This window comes from Spermophilus citellus (assembly GCF_964194105.1).
Source record: "Spermophilus citellus genome assembly, chromosome: 12".
In the NCBI taxonomy this organism is placed as follows: Eukaryota; Metazoa; Chordata; class Mammalia; order Rodentia; family Sciuridae; genus Spermophilus; species Spermophilus citellus.
The window spans coordinates 9,748,623-9,768,710 of NC_138198.1; the positions used below are offsets into that span (position 1 = coordinate 9,748,623).

Here is a 20,088-nt window from a genome sequence, read left to right on the forward strand (position 1 = left end):
GCTACGGTTCCCAGCTCTCTAGCGAGTCCAGCCCAGGCTTCAACAGAAGCACATTGACAAAGGAAAGGGGATTTCTGGGTAACTGGAGCGCTTTCTCACCAGTGCCGGTTTGGACTGTGAGATCGGAGAAACCTCTGGGAGGAAAGGGGCGGGTCTTGTGATGTGGGGCACTTTTTGTTCCTGGGGCTGATGAGGAAGACAGCCTGCTGAAGGCTGCACCTCCATCTCACCTGCTTTTAGTCCCAAGAAAGAGGCGGTGGCTTCTCTAGGAAGAAAGCCACCTGAGCATTCCAGGAGGTGTCTGGGAAGAGGGCCTCTCAGGTGTCAGTCGGAATAAACCTGTATCTCTCTGCACGTCCCGCCACGACTGGGAATAGAACGGTCTGCTGCTTGACTTTATCTCCACCTCGGTTTTCCTCATCCCCCCACATTCTGGGATCCAGCAGGGACAGCCATGAGCAGCGTGGGGAGGAGCTGAGGCCATTGTCCTGTAGCCTTGGTGTGACCTTGGGTATAGCCCTCACTTTTCTGGGGTTTCCTTCACCTACCTGTGAGGTCAGGGGTTTGGAGCTAACGGTCCTGCCCTTCCTGAAACAGTGGATTGACAGCAAGCTGATAGTCCAATGTCCTGAACTCACCCCCTAGCCTAATCCAGTGACTGTCCAACAGGCGTCCTCCATGCGACCCAGGGGACATTTAGCCATGTCTAGAGACATTTTGTGCTGTCCCAGTGGGGGGGAACTCTATCCTAGGTGTCAAATCCAGGGATGGTGCTAAATATCCGACCATGCACACAAGGACAGACCCACGCAACAAAGAATGAGCCAGCGCCCATGTCACAGGTGCTGCGGCTGAGAAACTCTGCCCTGAACTACCACGAGACATCGGAGGTGTCCTGGATCAATTCCCTTCTCTTGTTCCCGAATACCCAAGGCATCTGAGGCTGGCTTCAGTGTGAATTTCTAAGGACGGAGATACCCAGGAGCCCTGCGCCGGGGAGATGAACAGCGCATGTCCATGATCATTCACACCCGCAGGAAAAAAAAGCAGAGTGCCCTGCACTTTTTTTCCAGAAGAGAATTCCGTCCTGACCTCTCTTACCACCCCCTGAAACATTCTTCTGTGGCCAGCTGCCCGGGTGGCACAGAGGACAAGTCCCTTTGTTTAGTCTTTAGAATCCTAATGTTCGGACCAATGCATTTATTTATGCCGAATGCAGCTTTTTATCAAGAACACGATGGAGTCTGCTTCACCCCCCCAGAGTAGAATCAGCCTCCCCCGGTGTGGCTCTTACTGTGTGATTCCCAAGTCCCTGGAGTGCACTCCCACAAGACCTGACTTCGTGCATCACTTAATATTTATCCCAAACATTTAATACACGTAGCCTGACATAACCACCCAGTCCTTTAGCCGGATGGGGTGGCCTAAGTACCTTTCGGCTTTGAAAAAAATCATCTCCATTTTTAACAATATGCTGTCAGTCTAATGTATTCCGGGGCATAGATTTCTTGCCAAAATAATTCTGCCCAGTGAATGATAAATGTGTCGTGATTATTTCTTTGGCCTTTGTGGGAGCATACAGTAGGCACAGTGTCCTGGAAGTGACCCAGACTCATGGAACACAGTGCTCTTTGTCTCCTTTTGCCATATTTAGAATTCGTTCTCTAAATTCTTTCCCCAAACTCTCTTTTACTAGTTTCTACTCCCCAAAGCCGCTGGGGCTGGCAGCGGAGGGCTGGGCTCGGCTTGGCTCGTAAGTTCTTCCTGGCTCCCTTACGTGTCTCTCTGGGTTAAGCCCACAAGAAGTTGATGAACTGTCGTCTCTCCTGGGTCAAGGTTGCCGTAGCTCAGATTTAAAGCAACCTCATCTTTTAAAACTGGCTTGACAAATGGAAAAATCCAGAGTCCCAGAGGTCTGCTATTTTTGGCCTCCACCAGAGTGAGGGGGCGTGAATGTCACACGCAACATGGAAACCAGGGTCCCTCCGCAGAACTCTAAAGCCCACGGGCACATAGTGTTTGAGTAAGCATGTCGACACTCAAGGCCTCGATGTGGGCCTAGAACTAAGGAAGACCCCCAAAGGTTACTGATACCACCAATGCTTGAGCGCTTGATTTTGTAAAGTCAACTTCTCCATCTAAGAAGCTTCCCTAGGCATAAAAAGCAGATGGCGGTTTGCTCTTATAGCTCAGAATCACCCTGGATTCCCCAGCTCCTCCACCTCACACCTTCCAGGGCTGTCCAAGTGGCCGGGTCCATCTGCAGTGTATCCCAGGTCAGTCTGCCCTCCAGCCCCACAGCCACCCCCTCACCCCAGTCACCCCGGTCACCATCATCTCTGATCTGATCAACAGTAACTGTCTCCTGTTTTGCTTTTGCTCTACTATGATCCACTTTCCACAGAATAATCTTTAAAAAATGTAAATCAGTTTACGTCACCCCCTGCTTAAGGTCCTCTGATGACTTCCCACTGTTCTTAGAATGGATTCCTGAAGGCTCACCCTACAGGGCTGGCAGCCTCAGCCATAAAAACATGGGATGCATTGATAAGATGGGGACATTGTTTTACTTTTTAGCGTTGAGTATGTCCCACTTATATTTGGGAGATACTTACACCAGAAAGCATTTGTTGCTGATCACACGTTACAGCATGGTATCCAAGGTAACTTGGCGTCCTGTATTCTATTTGGCAACCCTAGTCACAGGCTGTCTGTGGCCTGGCACCTGCTGAGTTTTCTAACTTCATCTCACATTCCACTCCTTCTCACTTGCCCCAGAAATGTTGGCCTCCGTTATTCCAAGCCCTTTCCAACTCCCGAGTCTCTCTTTGCCTGGAATATTCTTCTTCCAGCTGCTTCTCATTCTCCAGGCCTCTGCTCCAATATCCCTCATCAGAAAAGCCTTCCCGGACCCTTCTAGACCAAAAGGGCCCTCTCCCCACCCCTTCAAGCTCTGCTTCAGGCTTGCCTCCTGTGCCTCTTCTGGGGAAGGCACGTGGGGCTTGGTCTGACACAGACCTCATGCATGAAGAGAGCGCACAGAATAACTCGTGAGTGAGTGAATGAACTTAGGCTGGACCCTTTGTCCTTTGAATACAATGCAGTCTCTTCCTCACGGCCCTAAGTCTCCTCCCCTACGCCTTCAAAATCATTCAGATAGAACCTTTTCGAAGAAGGCCATGCGTGTGTAAAGGCCAAGGCCATGTCACCCATTTGCTGAGTTGGGTCATCATGGATATGCCCTGTGGGTTGACGGAAAGACCTTGAACTTGGGCAGTAGAAAGATCGGGGCTTGAATCCCGATTAGACTTTGGCTAAGTCACCTCCTCTCTGAGTCTCTTATCTCCCTAAGAGGGAGAGTCACACCCCATCATAGGAATACAGTGTAAAATGAAATGCAACGTTATATGTAAGCCTCAGTATGGGGCCTGGTGCTCTGTTGGCTTTTAACAATCAGTAGTCAAAGTCGCACATACCAGAGGGCTCTCTGGAATACCTAGTGGCAGGTTGTGTTTCCGATGCTGCTTTAACCCTCTGCACACCGCAGTTATCTCCCTGCTAATGCCTTATACCTCTCTTTCCTGGCTGCTCTGCTAACCGAATCCCCATAATCCTCACACCACATTTCCAGGCCCTCAGCTCCACCTGTACAAGCTTGGTGCTCTCTGCTTTCTAAGAAGACAGAACAGGCAGGTGTCACCCCAGGAAAGCCTCTTTCTACTCTCCTGCTTGCACCCAGGATGGGGACCCGTTCCTGTCTGATCAGGTTCTGCGCCTGAAATATCCTCCAGATTGGATGCACTACAGATGTTGCTGTTGCCATGGCAACGATTAGGACCAAGATTTTTCTCAAACTATGTGGGGAGAACGGCAGAGGTCCAAAGAGCAGACATAATTACTCTTACACTGGGCTTTAAGTACCCTACACAAATGCCGAGTGATTCGTGAAGGGACACTGGGGTCCTGCAGGCCCACCTCTGATGGTAACCGCCATCATGCAGGTTTGCTGGCTCTAGTGCAGGGACCTTCCACTGAAACCAGGCAGTTCCCATTATAATGTGGTCCCAAATGATCATTTGTCTAGCAGATGATTTTCTTCTCAAGTTTGAAAACAGCTGACTAAAGTCTTCAAGTGCATCTATTCTTAACTTTGGTAGACAAAGCCCTCATCCTCTCAAGAGGTGGGGGAACGGCTTCTCCAGTTAATCTGGGATGGCTTTCTAAGTTCCTGGCAACTAGAAAAATACAGTGGAAGCCCAAGCTGCCCCTGAGTGACTTCACAGGCTTTCTTTGCTGTTTTCTTTTTCTTAAAAAAAAAAAAAAAAAAGGTCTTCCTTTGCTTTGGGAAGCAAACTGATAGCCAGGGGCACATGCTCATGGTGCTGCAGGACCAAGGGATGGGTCTTACAGAGGAGGAGGATAGCTCAGAGGACAGTGAGGAGGAGGGCTCAGGAGAGGCAGTACTGCAGCTTTCCTAAGTGGTTGCTTACTCTCAATGTCTAAGTCGTAATCAGAAGAAAAATGATTTTCAGGAGATAAATTTAAATGCATCTCCCAAATTAGAAAGATTACAGAGGACTTCCTTCTTCCTTTCTGATTAGGGGAGAATTATGATTTCAGGATGACGATGATGGGCTGTCTTCCAGCTACCAGAAAGGCGAGGTGCAGAGGTGTGTGTGTGTGTGTGTGTGTGTGTGTGTTGGGGGGTGGGGGTGGGGTGTTTGCCCCATGTCAGTAGCTGTCCCAGAATGTTTGGGAATTGCATATAATGCCTCCCAACCAGAATGTCTGCCAGCCTGTGAGAGCTTTCTGCAAAGCTAATTATTTAGGGGATAAGGTGAGTGTATTTAAATAAAATGTGGCCTGAATGCCCAACTTCAGTGGGAGCTGAATTGACCCAATGGGAGTGCGGGCCTGTGGCCTGTCCCTAGAGGGACACTATGACTCAGCTGGGACTATCCACATGCCGAGTGTGGTGACCAGCAGCTTCTGATATACCCTGTTTCTTGGGGCAAGGAGGTCTTTCTGAAAAATGACACAGAACATTGCTAGAAGTGAGGGTGGAAGAGGTGGGGAGGTTCACTTGAGTCAGTGAATACTGACCTGATTCACGATTTCCTGAAGTAGTTTCACATCTTTCTCTCGAGACCCAGTGCTCTCTTCCAGTTGTAGGTGAAATGCTGGAGAGAAGGACTCCCCCACCACTTTTAATCCAGAAATGCTGAAGAAGGAAACACACATACCCCCATTAATCCCTTCTAGGCTCAGAGCTTTCTCATACATAAATAATTTTAAAAGTCCATTGTCAAGGCCGAATGAACAGAACAGAATTTATGATTCTGATGGAAGCACTGTGTGGTGTGAACCCGCGCTTTGGGCAGTGCTTCCCAGGGTAAGAAAATGCTCACAAAGCCAGTTCTGTGAGTGCGGGACTGTGAGAAAAGCTCCCTGATCCCAGGAGGACGCAGTGGCCTCCTGTCTGTCCTGTTTCTAGCCTCCCAGTGGGAGGCTCATGTGCTCCCTTCCTGCCAGACACCTCCTCCCAGGTTCCCTGGGCGTGGTCCATCATCACCTCACCTGCTCTGCTCTGCTCTCTACTCCCACTACAGCACTGCGCATGCCAGGCCCACTCCCGTGTTGTCTCTAGAGGGGGTCTGTTTCCTCAGCACTCACTTCAGGGAAGGGTCCGTTCTACCATTTTCTATTTATCCTGTTTGACTACTTCTTACTTATTACAACTTATAATGTGATGCTTCCTTGCTTATTTATAATAGAGAGGCATGTATCTTCTCTATTATAAATTATAGGAATGATTCCTGACATTAATAAACATATTTTGACTGCAGTAAGATTAAAAATTTCCTTTTTTTTTTAAAGAGAGAGAGAGAGAGAGAAGAGAGAGAATTTTTTAATATTTATTTTTCAGTTTTTGGTGGACACAACATCTTCATTTTATTTTATGTGGTGCTCAGGATCGAACCCAGCGCCCCGTGCTTGCCAGGTGAGCATGTTACCACTTGAGCCACATCCCCAGGCCCTAAAAATTTCCTTCTTATATGCATGATTTGTTTAAAAAATTTACTTGGATTAAGATTTTCTTCTTTCTTGGTATTAACAGCAGAAACAACTTTTTTGGGATTAAAATTCTATATTTTAAAATGATTATGACTTTCAAGGGTAGCTTTCAATCTACCCTTGATTATCATGAGAACCCCATGCCATATTATTTAGTCAGGTTCACTTAAAGTCCATTTTTTAAAAAATATTTTTTTAGTTATAGGTGGACACAATGCCTTTATTTTCAGTTATTTTTATGTGGTGCTGAGGATCAAACCCAATGCTTCACCTGCACTAGGGGAGCACTCTACCACTAAGCCACAACCCCAGCCCTTAAAAGTCCATTTTATCCTATAATAAAAAAACATTGTTTGAGTTTTGGTGACATATGTCTATCTGGAATTTGGCCAAATATTTGAGATTGCTTTGATTTAGTCTGTTTTGCTTAGATTTATTTTTTCTCTTTGAAAAGATCTTAAAAAGCATTCAGTGGTACACTTGAATTTTCTTGGTTTGGGACTACTGCTATTGTATGGATAAAGTCTCCCCCAGAGAGGGGGGAGCACCGTGTTAATGGCCTGGGGCCCAGGGGAGCACCGATGGGAGACGTGTGGACCTTAGGAGATGGGGCCTGGAGAGAAGGACTTCCCCACCACTGGAGGGGTCCAAGTCTCTGCCTCTTGTTTCTTGGCTCATGAGGTGAGTGGTTTGTTCTGCCATGCAAACCGCTTCTCCAAAGGCCCAAAGAATGGGGCTATGGATCACTGGCTGGAATTCTGAAATTGTGGGCCATAATGAACCTCTTCCCTTTCTAACTCGTCTCAGGTATTTTATTGTAGTGATGTACTTTATTGTAGTTAGCTATAGCACAGCTGATAGGTGGTAGGAATCACGTGAGATGCTGGACGCTAATTTCATCTGTCTTTCAATCTACCCTTGAACATTACTAATTTGTGTCTCCTTTCCTTAAATGTAATACATCATACCAGAACCTCTCTTTAAAAACAGGCTGCAGGTCTGATTCATGGAATTTTAGAATCTAGGGATCTGAAGTGTGGGGAAACCTTCAAGATTAGTTCTTATACTAATATAGAAATTAAGCAATGTGCTTTCAATCTACTTCCTATGTGAATTTTATCAATTTTCTTGATCATGTTTTCTCAGAGGAGAACTTTAAAAATTACTTTTTAAAATATTTCACATAAATCAAATAGCCTGGCCTCTGCTCAACATATACAAGGCACCTGAAGCCCAAATCTAGTTTGTACTTTGACCAAATGTGCTCAGCTTCTGTGGTGCGTAGGGCAGAGACTGGTGGGAGAAGAAATGAAATAGCATGGCCTATCTCTGTCACTAGAAGAGAAAAATCAAGTGAGTTTAACTAAAATCAAATAGACAAAAGCAATCATCAAATTCATTTGGAAAAATAAGAGACCCAGAATAGACAAAGCCATCCTTAGCAAGAAGAGTGAAGCAGGAGGCATCACAGTACCAGAAGCCAAACTATATTACAGAGCAACAGTAACAAAATTGGCATTGTTTTGGCACCAAAATAGACATGTAGACCAATGGACAAAATAGAAGACACAGAGACAAACACATATAAATACTAGACAAAGGCGCCAAAAACCTACATTGGAGAAAAGGTAGCTTCTTCAACAAGTGGTGCTGGGAAAACTGGAAATCCATATGTAGCAAAATGAAATTAAACCTCTCTCTTACCCTGCACAAAAATCAACTCAAAGTGGATCAAAGACATAGGCCCTAGAACAGACACCTTATGCCTAATAGAAGAAAATATAGGTCCAAATCTTCATCATGTTGGATTAGGACCTGATTCTTTTTTTTTTTTTTTTTTTTAAAGAGAGAGTGAGAGAGGAGAGTGAGAAAGAGAGAGAGAATTTTTTTTAATATTTATTTTTTAGTTCTCGGCGGACACAACATCTTTGTTTGTATGTGGTGCTGAGGATTGCACCCGGGCTGCACGCATGCCAGGCGAGCGCGCTACCACTTGAGCCACATCCCCAGCCCAGGACCTGATTCTTTAACAAGATTCCTAAAGTGTAAGAAGTAAAATTAAGAACCAATAAACGCAATGGATTCAAACTAAAAAGCTTCTTCTCAGCACAGGAAACAATCAGTAACACGAAGAGAGAGTCTTAGAATGGGAAAAAAAAAAAAAAAAACAAAAAAACTTTACCACATGCACCTCAGATAGAGCACTCATCTCTAGGATATACAAAGAACTCAAAAAACTTAACACCAAAACCCCCCAAATAACGCATTCAATAAATGGGCTAAGGAACTGCACAGATACTTCACAGAAGAAGAAATACAACTGATAAACAAACATATGGAAAAATGTTAATTATTTCTAGCAATTAGAGAAATGCAAATCAAAACTACTTAAAGATTTCATCTTACTCTAGTCAGAATGGCAAGTGCTGGTGAGGATGTGGGGGGAAAAGGGTACACTCACACACTGCTGGTGGGACTGCAAATTGGTACAACCACTCTGGAAAGCAGTATGGAGATTCCTCAGAAAACTTAGAATTGACCCAGCTATCCCACTCCTCATTTTATACCTAAAGGACTTAAAAATCAGCATATAACAGTGAAACAGCCACATCAATGTTTATAGCAGCTCAATTCACAATAGCTAAATTAGGAACCAACCCAGATGCCCTTCAACAGATGAATGGATAAAGAAAATGTGGTATATATACACAATGAAATATTAGTCAGTCTTAAAGAAGAATGAAATTATGGCATTTATAGGTAAATGCATGGAACCAGAGAACATCATGCTAAGTAAAATAAGCTGATCCCAAAAAACCAAAGGCCAAATATTTTCTCTGATAAGTGGATGCTGATTCGCAGTGGGGGGAGAGATAGAGAAGAGTGAAGGGACTTTGGATTGTGCAGAGGGGAGTGAGGGCACCGGGTGGGACTGTGGGGCTGTGAAGGACAGTAGAATTAGACAGACACTATTACCTATATGGTTACACTACTGGAGTGACTCTGCACCATCTGCCAGAGGAATGAAAAGCTGCCTTCAATTTGTATACAATGTGTCAAAATGTATTCTACTGTTACGTATAACTAATTAGAACAAATTTAAAAAAATAGAAGGGAGGCCAGTAGAATAGAAGAAGGGGATGGGGGAGGGAGGGGAGGTACTGGGGAATGAAACTGATCTAATTATACTGTTATATTGTGTGCGTGCACGAACATATTATAACAAATCCCACTGTTATGTATAATTATAATGTGCCAATAAAAAGGGGATGGGGGAACCCAAATGGACAGAGTGTTGCTCAAACCCCGAAACCGAGAATTTTTAAGAGCCTAATATAGAGGCTTCAAAAAACAAGTTTGGCAAATGTTTCATTTTATCCAAATAGGTAAATCCCAAGCCCTGGGCTAGGTTTGAGCTCAGGGCAATCAACAAAGCAGTTACAGCCTCTTGGCATGCTCACAAGCTAGGGAGAAAGCTAGATGCCAATCACTGTCTTTCACAAGGGATGAGGAACCTATAAGTTTCTGAAACAAAGGCAAACCAGCACGGGCTGCTGAATTCTCCCCAACTCTATCTCAGAGATGACAAGAGTGAGTCAAGTGGAGAAATTAAAAAGAAAACAAAAGACAACGTAATGAAACAAGAGTGATAAAACGAAAGAAATTAATGAAAAAAAAATAACTACAATAAAAATATAGAGAGCCCCAAAATAACTTGCTATAGGGAAGATTGTGGAAAGATCATTCTGAAAATGGACAAGAGGGAAACACAAAATAAAAAGGGGGAAATAACAGAGACAAAGGAGAGATAATCACAGACTATCCCAAACAACAAGAGGTCCCAGGCCTAGATATCCTTTAAGGATGGGGGCTACCCGACTCTAAAGAAACAAACCGCGGAGCCTTTTCTTCTCTGTGGCTCCATGAAGCTCTTGTTGAGCAAGAGTGACAAAGCTTCTACACAGGGAATAAGAGGAGGATGCCTGCTCTTTCTGCACAGACCAGACCAATCCAATAAAAGAAGATGTATAAGAATTGGGAAAGACAGAAAACCATTATTGCAGATAACAGGACTTCTATGTACATCATTACAACACAATGAAACAAACTATAGGACACAATATCAATTTTAAAAATCATATTCTTACATATCAGCAATAGCCAAGTAGCAAATATAAAGCACAACCCCATTCACAATAGCAACAAAATCTACAGATAGTCTAGACATTTTCTTTTTTTTTTTTAATACTTTTTTTTAGTTATAGTTGGACACAGTACCTTTATTTTATTTACTTATTTTTATGTGGTGCTGAGGATCAAACCCAGGGCCTCACACATGCTATTTGAGTGCTCCACCACTGAGCAACAACCCCAGCCCCCTAGATATTTTCTTTAAAGGTCTCATAAAGATACAAGGGCCTTTCTGGAGGAAAATATTTAAATTCCATTAAAGAACACAAAGGAAGAGTTAAATGAATAGATGATGTTCATGGGTGACAATTCCCTCCATAGTACTGAAAAAAATTAATACAATTCCAATCAAAATGCCAGTAATAATTTTGGAGAAAACTGTATTCCAAAACTAAGACAGTAATAAAAGCAAATATAGTAACAAAAACAGAATTGAGCAAATAAACCAATAAATGGAAGAGACGGATCAAAAGCAGACCTATGTACAAATGGGAAATGTCTATGATGGTGGCTGCCCTATAAATCACTAGAAAAAAGGATGTGTCATCTGGATGTTTCTGAAGCTGTCCTTACTCATCTTCTCTTGACTCCAGTTTCTTCCTGTGGCCACTGTCCAGTTTCTGTTGCTTTTTATAGAAAACTGATAAAAATTGTCATCTACTTTGTGTTCAATCCCGTTCTTCCCAGTTTCTGAGGAGCCTCCTGCTACCAGGCATCCCACCCCTCCTGAAGTGCTCACTGTCACAGTAAACTCCATATTATGAAATCAAAGACTCATCAACGTTTGGGGACCTGCCAGGACTGTCAGAAGCAGCACGCTGCATGCTGACCTACAAACCACCTTCTTCAGTTGGCCTCTTCTGCTCTGCCTTTTCCTGACTCGATCTCCTTGGCTGTGTTTTTGACTTCTTCACACTGAAATGTCTTAAACAGTATCTCTATGCTAATGGCTTCAAGCTCAGGACTCATTCTCAAACTTGTGTATCCAAATACCATTCTCTACTGGAAGTCTGATGAGCATGCTAAGCTTAATACATTCAACACTGAATTTCCCCACCAAATATTTCTTCTAGTTCTATGCATTCACTTATCAGCTACTCCATTTTGTTGCTCAGTCCAAAAACCTTAAGATCAACCTCGAATCTTCTTTCTCACTCACCCTGCATTTGAACTTCTGGCAGACAGAGTGGATTCCTCTTCAAATATATCCAGAACTCAAACACTTTTAACTGCTACTATGGAGGTGAAACTCAACACCACCTTCTGCCTGCATCAATCTCTTAACTAGTCTCCTTGCTTCTGTTCTTATTACAGTACAATATATTATTTCACACTACACAAGAGTAATTATGTCATGACTTAAATCTAGTTGTGCCGTACCACTCTTTCATGCATTGCCGTCGTGCCTGAGCCATGGCCAACAAGGTCATCACCTGGCCCTCACCTTCCATGGCTTTCCCTACTTCTCCCCTCTTGTCACACTGGCCTCAGACTTCTGTTTCATCTGTTGTCCCTTCTACCTCTCTTTCAGCATGTGTTTAGTATGAGGTACTTGGGAGAGTCTCCAAGTGTTGCTACTGAGTAGGTGAGTAGATGTAAGACCTGGAGTCCCAAAGTGTAGCAGAGAGAAACAAAATTTTGATTTGTCCACACACGGGGGTCATGAAACAATTTAAAACTTCAGGTAAGGAAGAAGGCAAAAAACCCTAAGACGAAAAAAAAAAAAAAAACCCTAAGACGGTAATGAAAGAAAAGAGGGCCAGCAACAAAGTCCTAAAGAGCAGGGTTTTGAAGAAAGCCTTTAAAGGAGACAAAGATAATACAATTCAAAGCTGTAGAAGGAAACCCACAAATGTGGTGTGGCAGAATCTCAAGAAGGAAAGAGTGGTCACCTGTGTGAAAACCATGGCGACATAAGACAAACCTGGTGGGTGTTGTATCACAGTAACGGCCAGTGGGGACCGGACCTCCACAGGACTGGTTAAGAGTAAAAGCCAGGTCTCAGCAGTAGGTTTCTAGTAGAAGTGAGAAATGAGAATGTAGAGAAAGCACACACAAATCTTGAGAAGATTAGCTAACCAAGAAATGGGGTAGATATGCTAGAGGGAAATGTGGGGCCATGAGTACAGGGAGTTTACGGATACGAGGGTCGAGAGGACTTGAATGTTACTGAAATAACTCAGCAGAGGGGAGGGACTGATGATAAGGCAGAGTGGACAACCAGTGGTGCTCAGTCCTTAAGAAAGATAAAGGGCCTGCAATGACTTGTATATAGTAGAGCAGGGGCTGGAAAATGGGGAAGACTAAGTGACAGCAATGTGGTTAGGTTGCCCACAAAAAGGAATTTCAGAGAGAATAAAAGACAGGACAGAGCTGGGGGAGATGGAGGCCTGGACTCTGGAAAGGAACACAGTGAAGGACATCTGAGGTGTGCATGATGAATGTGCAGGTCTCCCAGCATCCTGCAGTGTGCTGGCATATTAATATTTCAGGAACCAATGCAACTGGAATCAACAAGTAATATCCCTCCAGCATGAATCATGCAAGACTAACTTCTGCTACTATCACAGACACACCCAGAATTCTAATTGTCTCTGCCCTACTTTATCTGGAACAGCTGCAATCTACTCCTTTACCTACTCCCCTTTTCTTTCAGCAGTCCCTGGTTTCCATATGGCGCAACCGAGAAAGACTTCCACAACTGAAGAGGCACTATGCCATAGGAGGCAACAAGGAAACCCTCAGGCAGTGTGAGATCATTTCCTATGAGACCAGAAATCAGCGTGAAGATGTCACCAACCTTAATTTTTTTCTCAAGAGGAATCTTAAAGAACTGTTCCTCTGCAATTTTTACTTTTTATAAAAAGAAAACAAACACATGTAACACTCACTGCAATTTCATTTCTTTTTCATGTCTTAATTTAAAATAAAACTTAGTTTATTAAAAAGTAACATGGGCAGGAGGAACTAGGTGCCATTCAGTGACATAACACTTAACACTCTTTATCTGTGCAGATTAAGAGCAATATGGGCTGGGGATGTGGCTCAAGCGGTAGCGCGCTCGCCTGGCGTGAGTGCGGCCCGGGTTCGATCTTCAGCACCACATACCAACAAAGATGTTGTGTCCGCCGAGAACTAAAAAATAAATATTAAAAATTCTCTCTCTCTCTCTCTCTCCTCTCTCACTCTCTCTTTTAAAAAAAAAAAAAAAAAAAGATTAAGAGCAATATTACAGTGTTTACCTTGGTGATTTCTTGTGGGAAGATGCTGGACTGTTATTTTTATCTTCTGTATTGCTCTAATATGTTGTTTATAAAAACAAAGGCATGATTCTTTAAAACAATGACAGAAAAGTTGCCCCAGTTTTATACCTATAATAAACAGCTGAGTGAGCTGTTTTTGGTTTCTCGGCTGCAATGTGGTCAAATTTTAAACTTTTCATTTGTTGTTTAAGTATGGTACAGATAATTATGTTGGCTGAAAATTATATCACTTACCCTTGTAAAGCTTTATGAATTTGCTGGCACTTTTTCTTCAGCACTGCAAAAATACCTAAATGAAAAAAAAAAAAAAAACAACATTTGGTAGTATAACCTAAAAAAAAAAAAATATTTTTTTTAAAGAGAGGTGAGAGACAGAGAGAGAACGAGAGAGGGAGAGAGAGAGAGCGAGAGAGCGAGCGAGCGAGCATTTTTTTAATATTTATTTTTAGTTTTTTTGGCGGACACATCATCTTTGTATGTGGTGCTGAGGATCGAACCCTGGCCGCACGCATGCCAGGCGAGCGCGCTACCGCTTGAGCCACATCCCCAGCCCAACCTTAAAATATTTTTAAAGGCCCAGTTCAAGTGCATCAATTTAAAATGCTGCAGGTCTTTTTAATTAGTATCACTGAGCCAGTATTAGCACTCCTCTGAGAGCTTGAACTTTGTCTTTGGCACCTATTACCTGGCCTCTTCTCACTCGGACACTCCACTTTCAGCAAAATCTGGAATGACGATTTTGAGTAAAACAACTACTCTTGTTATTCCAAGATTCTACAGATAACACAGCAAAAAATAAAAGTGTACAAATCTACTACTTATTTCTTTATTCTAAATTATTTGGTTAAAAAAAAGTCAACTATAACATTTAAAAAAAAATTTTTTTTAATTTAAGGAAAATTCAAAAACAAAAGTATCTGACCAGGAAGCAGAGTAGTCAGGCCACCTCATAAGTAAGCTTCTGAATGTATGCACAAATTTGACTCATATCTTCTCATTCTCTGAATTAATGTCAACACTGAAGATTCAGGCATGCCAGGTATCAGGCCTGCTTCTCCTTTTGTTTTAGTTTTGGTAAGGTGGTACTACTACAGCCAAAGACCACACTTTAAATTCTCTGTTGACTTTTATTCTGCTAAGTAAGCTATTGGTAAACCAGGCTTGGCCTCAGTACTAGCTGATGATTCAAAGGCTGAAAGAAAAAACTAAAATAGTTATAAATTCAGAAATACCAAAGAGCAGCACATTCTGGTTAATTTCTTAAAAAACTATAAACCAAACAGTGACTGGAAAATTTACGTGAATGACAACGTCTAGGCCAGCACTAATGTAACCCCCCTCCTCTGGGCATCTTCTCTAGCTACAGCAGCCAGCCATCCTTTGGCTCCATCTCCAAGCCTAGGACAGAAGCTCTGGTCCATACCTTTGAGGCAGGGACAACTTCTTCACTGTCATTCTTCCTATAATTGCCAGATACAGAATGAGAACCCCTCATTCAAAATGCTTGGAACATTTCAGATTTCAAGAGTTTTTTGAATTTTGTAATACTTACATAAAACTTACTGATTGAGATTCCCTAATTTGAAAACCTGAAATGTGCATGTCTATCCTCAAAAAATACTGAATTCTGGATTTCAGATTTTCAGACTAGTGATGTTCAACCTGAAATGTAATTCGGAGCCTAAATTTTATTTTGGTAAATAATTTCCTTTAGCTAATTCCTCCAAAAACCAAGCCAGTAACATAGTTAAAATAACCTGAGTTTAAAAGATTGTACCTGGATTCTCTTCCATGATGTTGAGGGCTTCAATGGCAGCAGCAGCCAACAAAGGAGGTAATGAAGCCGAAAAGCAGTATCCCTGACCGGAGAGTCGCTAAGAAGAAATAAGTCAGAAGCATCACACATATTTCTTTGGGTAAATATTTGGATCTTGACACTATCTACTGAACAGTGTCTCCACATGTGGTGAAGGGGTAAGATTCAGCCACGAGTAATCCATACAAAGACTTGTTAAAAGGGAGATAATTCCTAAAGGTATTGAGAGAGTCTTAAAAAATTGGCTTTTAAATAAAAACTGGTAAATTGAGAGTAAAATTCTGTATTATTCTGAGGTGACAATGAAGCAACCAGTGTCAGATTTTGCTTGTTTTTAAGAAAGGCTTACCTGATGGTCAATTACAAACGACCTGCCACAGCAGAAACCTCCAATGGAAGCAAGTGAATTCTCCATGTTGGCACTGATAAGATCAATATCATCAATCTGAGAAAATCAGGAGAAAGTGATAGTTATTCCTCCATGGAGATAAAACTTCAGTGTTAATTATGTCTGTAAATATATGAACTCAAACAAGCTACCTACATGAAAATAAAAGAGTAAAAAAAGATACAAAAATGTATTAAATCTATTGCTATAAGAATCACAGTTTTATGGTCTTCTCTGAAGTGTCTCATTTTACACTTTTCTGCTATTTCATCATGCATTCACACTTAGCTCAAAGCGGAAAAGTAAATTAAAAGATGAAATCTGAAGCTGTTTAATGTTAAAAATATAGTTTACAAAATAAGCTTTTTCCACTGCTAAAACAGTGGGCTAACTGGCTTTTACCCCAGAAAAAACTAAATCTACCTTTTTTTTTTTTTTTTTTTGAGAAATTACTCCAAAACTCCAAATATCATGGCAATAGAATTTCTGACCAAAGCAGACCAACTGGGCAGTGATAAACCTAACTAGCTACCCTGTGGGCCTCTAAGTTCCTACATCTTCTGATCTTGTACTTTTGCTCTCTCTTCTTTTGCTCCATCCCCTAGCATCAAGTTCCAATTTGGGTATATAGCAGGAGTTCAATTAAGTTCTTCCTTTTTTAAAAATTTATTTTATGTGGTACTTGGAATTGAACCCAGGGGCACTCTACTGCTGAGTTGCATTCCTGGTCCTTGAGTTAAGGTCTTTTGTTAGGTTGTTGAAGGTGGTCTTGAACTGGAGACTCTTGCCTCAGTCCCCTGAGCAGCTGGAATTATAGGTATGTACATGGCATCTTCAGTAATTACATCTTGAGGACTCTGATAATGAATTTGATAGTTAGTTCACATCTGGTGTGTTTTTAAGTGATTCACAGATGCAACAAAGATCTACATTCCTGCTAAACTTCTGTAATCTTGCTCTTAAAAAAAAAAGATTGTTAACCTTTTATTATGAAAAGTTTCAAGCATATACAAAAATAGAATAGAATGAAGAACGCCCATCACCCAGATATAATCATTACCAACTCAAGAACACGGTTTTGTCTATGGCCCCATATTACCTGCCCTCCTCACTTCTTTGCAACAAATCCAGACAAATCCTTTTACTACTATCATAAACTTTTAAAAGGACTTCTAAGGCAATTTTTAATGATTTTAGTAAATGCATTGCAAACTTTAACTGATTCTAGAAAGAGACATGAAAAGTCAAGATCACACACTCCCACTTCCAGAAGGAAGCTGGGGTCCCCTGGCCAGAATGACCAAACCCACTGTGGGCTCAGTGAGAAGACAGAGACCATAGTTTCATCCCTCTACAGGGATGAGAAGCACTGTCTTATGTCTATGAAAACCCAGCACAATAGAGCCATATGTTTCCTATAGGAGGGGAATTTCCCCCAAATGGAGAACTTACACTGATTCCATAGTGCTCAGTGACTCCTCGGCCATGCTCCCCAAGGACTCCAAATGAAAGACTTTCTTCCAAAAAGATTCTTGCTTTGTATTTATATTTTAATTTAACCTAGGTGTTAAATAAAATCCAACTTTAAAATACTAATGATTAGCAGCAAACAGAGTATATTTCAATGAAAAAAAATTAAACCTGAAAATGTAAGCACAGTTGACTCAATATTTGTGAATCCTATATTTGCAAATTCACCTGTTAAAATTTACTTGGAATCTCCAAACCAACAACTCTCTTTACATATACAGTGTCAGAAGACAGGCATGTGTAGTGTTGTGGTGAAGAATTCAAGTTATTTGACACTTGTGTTCTTAGCTAAAGTTGAATAAGTCATTGTTTCAGCTCAGATACTTTTAACAAGTACCCTTTTCATGGACATTACTTATTGCCACACTTTTCTTGTTTTGGTGATTCTCTTGGTGATTCTGATATTTAAAATGGCTCCCAGTTGTAGGGTTGAAGTGCAAGAAGACTATGAAGTACCCTGAGAAAACCTGTGTCAGAGAAGCTTCTTTCAGGCATGAATTTTAGGGGCTGTTGGCTATAGGTTCAGGAAGAATGAGTAAACAATATGTATTATGTATTAAACATGGTGGCTTTACACAGAAACGCACTTAAAACAAGGTGTTTTAAGTGTGACAAAAATGTTGTGACTAGAGGCTCACAGAAACCTAATCTTAACCCTTATTTGCCTCAGTAGCATAGCTCAGCATTCCCATGTCAGCGTTTGTAGCAATACTTGGTAGAACATAACTATGGTGAATGAGAATTGAGTGTACTTTAGACCTCTAAAATGATCCAATTTAACTCAATAAAAAAGACAGCACAATACGAAATTTTTAAAAAGTAAATGTTAAAATAGTTATATGTACAGGCATGTAATCTATCAAAATTTTTAAAAAGTAAATGTTAAAATATTTATATGTACAGGCATGTAATCCATCTGTTATACACTGGTCTGACTGTACATACAAACTCCTGGGGATATGTAGATATTCCTCCATGGGTGGCTTTAATTTGGAATCTTGTTTTCATTAATATGGTTCATTAGTCAAAATGTTTTTCTCTTTATTTTCAGGCTTAGGTGGGTATTAATCTGTACCTTTTCTAATTATTTCACTGGTTTAAAAGAACACAATCTAATAATCCATTAGAAGCTGATATATGCATGTTTGTCTACAGATATTTTTTTTCTATTGTATAATTAATTTACCCATAAAATTTGAATATAATCAGTTTCATGACTGGATTAAATATAGCAATCAGCTACTACATTTTTATGTACATAATGTGAACAGTAGTTCTAAAGTCTTCCTCTGACTTATGTATCTGTTCTTGGGTCAGAATCATACTTCTAATTTTAAGTTTAATTAGATTAAATTAATTTTTCTGCTGAAGCTACAGAAATAATACATAAAATATATAAGCTGTTTTGGTGCCCCATATGACAAGTTTTTGATAATTTGTTTTTCATTGTTGAAATTTTATGGCTATTCTTGCTAACCAATGTTAAACTCGGAGGGGGAGTTGAAGGGGCTGGATGTCCATCAACAATGAATAAACTAATTTGGGGAGAATTACATCTTCTCAACACTGCTCTTTCCCATTCTTTAATATGAATGAGATATTTTATAGTTTCTAAAAATCATATTTTAGAAAACATTTAATAATATCACAGTGCTAGCACAGAAAAAGAGAAATCAGCTAAACTTACTAACAGGAAACTCAGGATCAAACATTAGTTGCATCATGTAATCTTTACATGATCAATACTTACACATACTTGGTCTGTTCTCATATTTTTGTTTCACTGTATATTTGTTCATCAGCAATACCTTATGATCATACCCATGTAACATACAGTTTTAGTACCTTTTGGCCCATCACCTCCCCGACATCATCCTATCAGTCTTTGATACTCTCAAGAAATAGGGAGAAGAAAAATACATTTCTTGTGCTCTACAACACAGAAGTGAGCTATATTCTCAGAAGAAGTAATGAAAACTTACGTAGTAATAATAATAATATATAAATAATATGTAAAGCCTTTATTTTGAATTCAAATGCAAGTAAAACACCACATTAACAGAATAAAGAAAAAAAATACATGACAAGTTAATGCAGAAAATGCATTTTACAAAATCCAACAACTTCTCATGATAAACACACTCAACAAATTAGGAATAGGAAGGAACTTCCTCAACTTGATAAAAGGTACTTATGAAAAATAGTTAACATCATTCTCAATAGTGAAATAGTGAAAGCTTCTCCTCCCAGATTAGGAACAAAACAAGGGTGTCCACTTTCAACACTACCAGTCAATATCATGGTGGAAATTCTAGCCAGAATCAGCAAGGGGAAAAAAGGGCAGGGGAATCCAAATTGAAGGAAGAAATAAAACTCTCTCTCTCCAAACATGACATATTACATACTGAATTAGATCCACAAAACAAAAACATTATACAATGCATACATGTATAGAAATATCATGTTACTCTACTCCATTAATATGTACAATCAGTTGTAATTCCACAAGCATGCAGTAAATAATCCAAAAAAAAAAAAATCACATTTATAATAGAATCAAAAAGAATCAAACACTCAGTGGTAAATTTAATGAAAGAGGAGCAAGGCTTACTCACTGAAAATTGCAAAACATTAATCAAAGAAATTATAAAAGAGCTAAATAAATGGAAATATATCTCACAGATCAAAGACTTAATATCCTTAAGATGGCAACATGTTCCAAAGTAATCTACATATTCATGCAATCCTATCAAAATCCCACGGCATCACTTTATAGAAATGGAAAAACTTATCCTAAAATTCAAATGGACTTTCAAGAGGCCCCA

At 40.8% G+C, this 20,088-nt stretch overlaps 1 protein-coding gene across 1 annotated transcript in view; it reads right to left on the reverse strand.

Annotated features, from left to right (window-relative positions):
• Nucleotides 1–5,073: 5,073 nt before the first annotated feature.
• Nucleotides 5,074–20,088, reverse strand: part of LOC308631511 (serine palmitoyltransferase 1-like) — a 58,636-nt gene continuing 43,621 nt past the window's right edge. Inside the window, exons 9-13 of the mRNA XM_081262804.1 lie at nucleotides 17,186–17,293; nucleotides 15,695–15,790; nucleotides 15,307–15,403; nucleotides 13,764–13,818; nucleotides 5,074–5,221 (exon numbers count right to left, since the gene is read on the reverse strand). Of these exons, the coding sequence (XP_081118930.1) occupies nucleotides 5,089–5,221; nucleotides 13,764–13,818; nucleotides 15,307–15,403; nucleotides 15,695–15,790; nucleotides 17,186–17,293 (489 nt within the window). The 3' untranslated portion in view covers nucleotides 5,074–5,088. The remainder of the gene's footprint in view (nucleotides 5,222–13,763; nucleotides 13,819–15,306; nucleotides 15,404–15,694; nucleotides 15,791–17,185; nucleotides 17,294–20,088) is intronic.